At 51.6% G+C, this 5,236-nt stretch overlaps 1 protein-coding gene across 1 annotated transcript; it reads right to left on the reverse strand.

The window, feature by feature from the left end:
* Window positions 1-1,198: 1,198 nt before the first annotated feature.
* SOWAHA (sosondowah ankyrin repeat domain family member A) lies at window positions 1,199-4,747 on the reverse strand. The gene has a single exon (XM_071443154.1). It carries the CDS (start codon window positions 4,730-4,732, stop codon window positions 2,984-2,986), a length of 1,749 nt encoding a protein of 582 aa, XP_071299255.1. The 5' UTR covers window positions 4,733-4,747; the 3' UTR covers window positions 1,199-2,983.
* Between the last annotated feature and the right edge of the window lie 489 nt (window positions 4,748-5,236).

Here is a 5,236-nt window from a genome sequence, read left to right on the forward strand (position 1 = left end):
TGTGCTGAGGGAACCCAGTTCTCCTCTCAGCTGTTCCTGTGAAAACATCCTGCATAAACTTCACAGCTGTCATTTGTTCAGGTGAAAATCCCTCTGCCTTCAGTCAGACAGATTTGGGCTTGAAAATGAGAATTAGGGAGAATCAGTCAAGATTCATAGAACAGTCCTGCCTTTTGCAGGAAAACACTCTCATGATCACTCATCACCCTACAGTGTCCCTTCCCACGGTTTAAAGGGTGATGTTGGAACCCAAAACACAGCCAGGCTGATGGACTGGTTTTACTTCAAACTGAAGGCACTACACATACGTGTGAGATGACACAGTGTGTTCTCAATACCTCTCAGTACTCATCTGCACCTGAAGCTGTACTGCACTTCATGTACTCATCCCAGCCTCCCTAAATACCATCTTTGCCTTCATCAGCTCAACAAGGAGGAGGAATGAGCTGAGTCACTGCACAAACTTGCTGGCAGAGGCTGGCCCAGCCTACCCCACCCACAGCACCTGGCCTTGTGAGCAGCTCTGTGACATCAGCCTCCTGCCAAGCCTCCAGCACTCCCTGGGGAATGCTGTTAGAGGGCTCTTGCTGCTGGCCATTTTCTATCACAACAGCTCATGGCTTCCATGCCTCTGAGGAAGGAGTAATGCAGAATTTTCTTGGTGATATGTATTGTGTTGCAATAAAGTCTTATCTCAAGTGTGACTTTGATAAAACAATAGAGAAGCAATGAAACCTTCTCCCTACTTTCCCAGGGGTGAAATCACAACCATGCTCTCCAGATTAGTCAGGTGGGGTTTTTAAACACAAAACACTCCATCCTTGAACCCCGCCTCTGGCTCATGCAGGCTTGACTCCGAATGAGCACTAAAGTTCAGCAATGTTGTCTGAACGGGTATCAAGCCTATACTCATAACTATTGAACAAACTTCTCAATAATGCCAAGCCAAACTTGAGTGTTTGCAATTCCCACAGAAACAGAACGTGTTCACCAGGCAGTGTCAGTGCCTCAGAGGTAACTTGAATGTATACACACACTTCTGTGGCTTCAGGGGAGAAAAAGAAAAATGTTCTGTGTCTGTACACTTGGAAAGACTCTTTAGAACAGAGCCCTGTTTTTCCCAGAACTCTGCAAGCTGGCAGAGTGCAGCACAAATCACAGCTTCAAAGGACCACGCTGGTCAATGGTTACCAACAGCTAGAGAGCAAATTGGATTTTATTTTTTTAAACCCTATTCCAGATATAGAAGTCATGAGGTGCTTGATCATTAACCTCTGCTTAACAACTTAATTAGTTCAATCCAGAAGCAGACCGGTGCAGAATAATCCAGTCTCTTCCTAGAACAGGTGCATCAGAGCTGCTGCAACCTCTGATCACACTCCCAACGAATGTCACCAACTCCAGGAACTTCAGGGAGGGTGTTCTGAAGGAAAGAGGGCAGTGCCTCCATCTTCAGTCCTGCAGCATTCCTTGTGAGTGTTTAGGACAAGCCAATTAGAACCAATTACAAGTACTGGGTTTAATGCAAGGCAGAAAAAAAACAAAACATTCCTGAAGTCACTGACCTGGAAGGAAAGGAAAGCATGCAAACTAGTGTTTCAGTGCAGAAACCCAAAGAGAGCCAGTGCAGCACTGCTCTCACCTTCAGCACCTCTCAATGATACAGGTTTCTATCACAGTTTTAGAGAAAACATGCTGGTTTTGCAGACTTGCTCCAGAAGTCAGACAGATTCTGTTCACAGCTCTGCCTCTTTGCGTTAACTTTAACCAAGCAGTAATTAAAATAATAATAATCTTACTGCAAACCTAACATGCACTTAGCACGCTTTTTGAGCTATGTGTAGTTCTATATATAGAACAATTATGTTTATCATTTAAAAGAAGAAGAAGAGTTCATTTTAGGTCAATGATTCTGTTGAGATAAACACTGCTTCAAGAGGTCATGCAGAGGTTCTATCATGAAACACCTAACATTACATATAGCCCCATGTTTATAAATATTTATTGTAAATAGGTCAAAATGGGCCAAGTTTTAAACAAAAATAATCAGACATACAAGCCTTTGTTTCCAGCTGGCTACTCAGAAACTCTGACAGATGCAATTCAATTTTTCAGTTCAATTTCAAACTATCAATAAAGCTCTTTATTCAGCTAAAGTCAATTGAACAACAGTGAAGTTTAAATGTTCACAGTATCATCAAGACATGTGGTAAGTACCACCTGGTCTTTCAGGAGAGTCTTTCAAGACGAGAGAAAATCTTCAACCACTAGCCAAGCTTTCAAACTGAGGTAGACAAGTCATGGTGACATGAGTGCTGAAGGTCAGGGTCTATTTTTTAAGTAATTTATCTAATAAAATGCATCAGGCAACAATCGAGATTGTTATGTTAGTATTTCTGATATGAAATACTGAGTGAGAAGCTCTCAAAGTGAGAAACTTTGTTTTGAAAAAGTATACAATTTTTGTAAATAGAAATATCCTTCTTCTGCTACCAAAATAATCAGAAACATCATAGAAAACTATGCATCTTTCCTCTGATAATTTAATCCCATTAGATAACAAGCCTTGTTAAAGTAGCCAGCTACCAGCTTGCTGTTCACAGTGTAAAATATGCAATCCTTCATCTTGCTTCTGCTCTTCAGCTGAAGAACACAGATCAAGAAGGCTGTACCTCAGGCATTTTGACCTGTCCACACACACATAAACTGTTTCAGTTTTTCAACCATTAAGTATAAAGTTTGTGGTCTCCACCAACAGATCAGCACGATGGTACAAACAGCATGGATAGCACTTCCTGTCAGCTCCTTTCCACAGGCACCTGGGCTGGGTTTCATGCTGTGGGCTTTGGATGCAGACCCTATCACTGATTCATTTAAAAATCCAAAAAGACAGACAGAGAGAAAAAATCCAAACTGCTTCTGCAAGAGAAAGCTGAGACAGCAGCTGTGCTATTAAACCATTCTGATCACAGTAAGGCAGAGGCTAGTGGCCAAAGAACAGCTCAGAAACAGGTCTGCGTTTCACAACCACCTCTTCCTCCTCCTCCGCTACCTCAGAGAGGGAGGAATATGAAGGGAAGCCCCCTCTGATCTTTGGCTTCCTCCTCGGGCCCGTAGTGGCAGTCAGAAGCTTGTTTAAAGTTGAGGGCTTCCTTAAACCTTTGGTGAGATCATAGAAAGCCATGTCATCGGATATGACTCCCAGGAAAGTGCTAGTGGAGCTCAAGATTGAAGCCGCAAGCTTTGTAGATTTCTTGATGGGCGCGGAGTGTTCCATGTTTTGGGAAAGGCTGGGGTCCCCCAGCAAACGCCTAATTGTAAGGGATGTCCCTTCCTTTAAGTACTGGTGCGGCTTCTTCCCGCTGTAGTCCCTCAGGTCAATCTTGGCATGGTAGCTGTAGACGAGCATGTTGATGATCTTCTCCTGGCCGTGAATCGCAGCCAGGTGCAGCGCCGTGTAGCCACCATGAGACCTGGCATCCACGTTGACACGGGAGCCGCCCTTCTCGGCCGCTCGGATGATGTTGGTCACCATGTCGCAGTTGCCGTTCTTGGCAGCCCAGTGCAGGGCGGTGAAGCCGGAGATGAAGTCCCTGCGAGCCGCCAGGCTGGCGTCGCCCAGCAGCAGCCCGTGGAGCTGCTGCGTCCACTGCCCGTCGGCCGCCAGCACCAGCCACTGGTGCTCCGCCTGCTCCAGGGGCACCACGGTCTCCTCGCTGGCCCGGTGGTTCTTGGGCCCCCTCCGCAGCCCGGGCGAGCGGGACCCGGCCTCCTCGTCCAGCGGCGGCGGGGACAGCGGGCTGGCCGCCGGCTCGGGCGGGCCCGGGGCGGCGGGGGCCGCCACGCAGCGCACGGGCAGCATGCAGGGCTTGGGCGGCGGCTCCCGCCGGGCCCCCGCCGCGCCCCCGGGCAGGGGCACCCCGCCGCCGCCGCCCTGGAACAGGCCCCGCAGCTCGGCCACGGCCCGCGGCCCCGGCGGCTCCTCGGGGGACGTCCCGGCGGGGTCCGGGTCAGGGACGGGAACCGGGTCGGGGCCGGCAACGGGAACAGGGGGGCCGGCATCGCCCCCCGCCGGCGGGGCAGCGCGGAGCTGCCGCTTCAGCACCACGAACTTGACACCGTCGATCTCCTTCACCGTGGCCACGGCGTTCACCGCCGCCTTGAAACGCTCCCGCCGCGCCGCCCGCCCCTCCACCTCCCCGGCCCCGGCCCCGGCGGCCTCCAGCAGCGGCCGGAAGGCGCTCACCAGCTCGGTGTTGCGCACCCGCCCGCCGCGCTCCCTCAGGAAGCCCATCACTGCCTCCGCGCTGATGTCGAGCTCCGCCATCCCGCCGCCACAGGTGGTGGTGGCGGAGCCGCCTCCGCTCCCGCCGCCTCCGCGCGGTTCGGATGCCGGGAGCCCGCGGGGGTGGCCGGACTGGCGGGCCGGCGGCACCTGCTGCGGGCAGCGCGTCCCGCGGCCGCTCCCACGGAGGTGCTCCGGCTCCCGCCCCGCCCCGCACACGGAGCGCAGCGGCCCCGGGCCCGGGCCCGCCCCGCCCGCGGGGCGGCGCTGCCGGGAGGGCCCGGCCGGGCGGGCGGTGGGAGCGGCGGCACCGCGGGGGGGCACGGGCGGGCGGCGGCGGCGGCGACCCCGACCCCGACCCCGACCCCAGCCCCGGCCCCAACCCGAGAGTGGGTGCGGGCACGAGGGTAACGGAGACTCCTCGGGCGGGACCGAACGCTTCATCATTTACTCGTCTTCTAGCTTCCTAAAACGATTTTTTTGGTTGGTTGGTTGGTTTGGTTTTGGGGTTTTTTTCGGTAGCAAATAGGTGGAGCAGCATTGGTTAGAAATCACTCTGCAGAGTTTGGTCTCCATTCCTAGAAAAGCCTCAGGTGTTCTGTTGGGACCTGTGATCCTGCTGGGCAAGAGGCTGATGCCTCAAAATTAGCCAGAAGATGGGTGGATGGGTCAGTCTTTGGAAATATACTCACCTCTATGTGGTACTATATATTATCATATATACATACATAATCATATATTATTATCTGTGTCTTTTACCTATATTGCATCTACAATGTGGATGGATGCATGTGTCTTTTTAAACAATGAAATATTTACAGCATTTACTGCATCTGTTCATGTCCACCAGGAGAAGAGAGAGCTTCTCTTTTTATAGAGAAGCTGCCTCGGCTGTCTTATCAATTACTTGTGCCTAAGCATTTAACATTACTGTTCTCTGCTCTACAGGAG

Source organism: Agelaius tricolor, unplaced genomic scaffold (assembly GCF_023055355.1).
Source record: "Agelaius tricolor isolate 1412-34295 unplaced genomic scaffold, bAgeTri1.0.p SCAF_18, whole genome shotgun sequence".
NCBI classification, from domain to species: Eukaryota; Metazoa; Chordata; class Aves; order Passeriformes; family Icteridae; genus Agelaius; species Agelaius tricolor.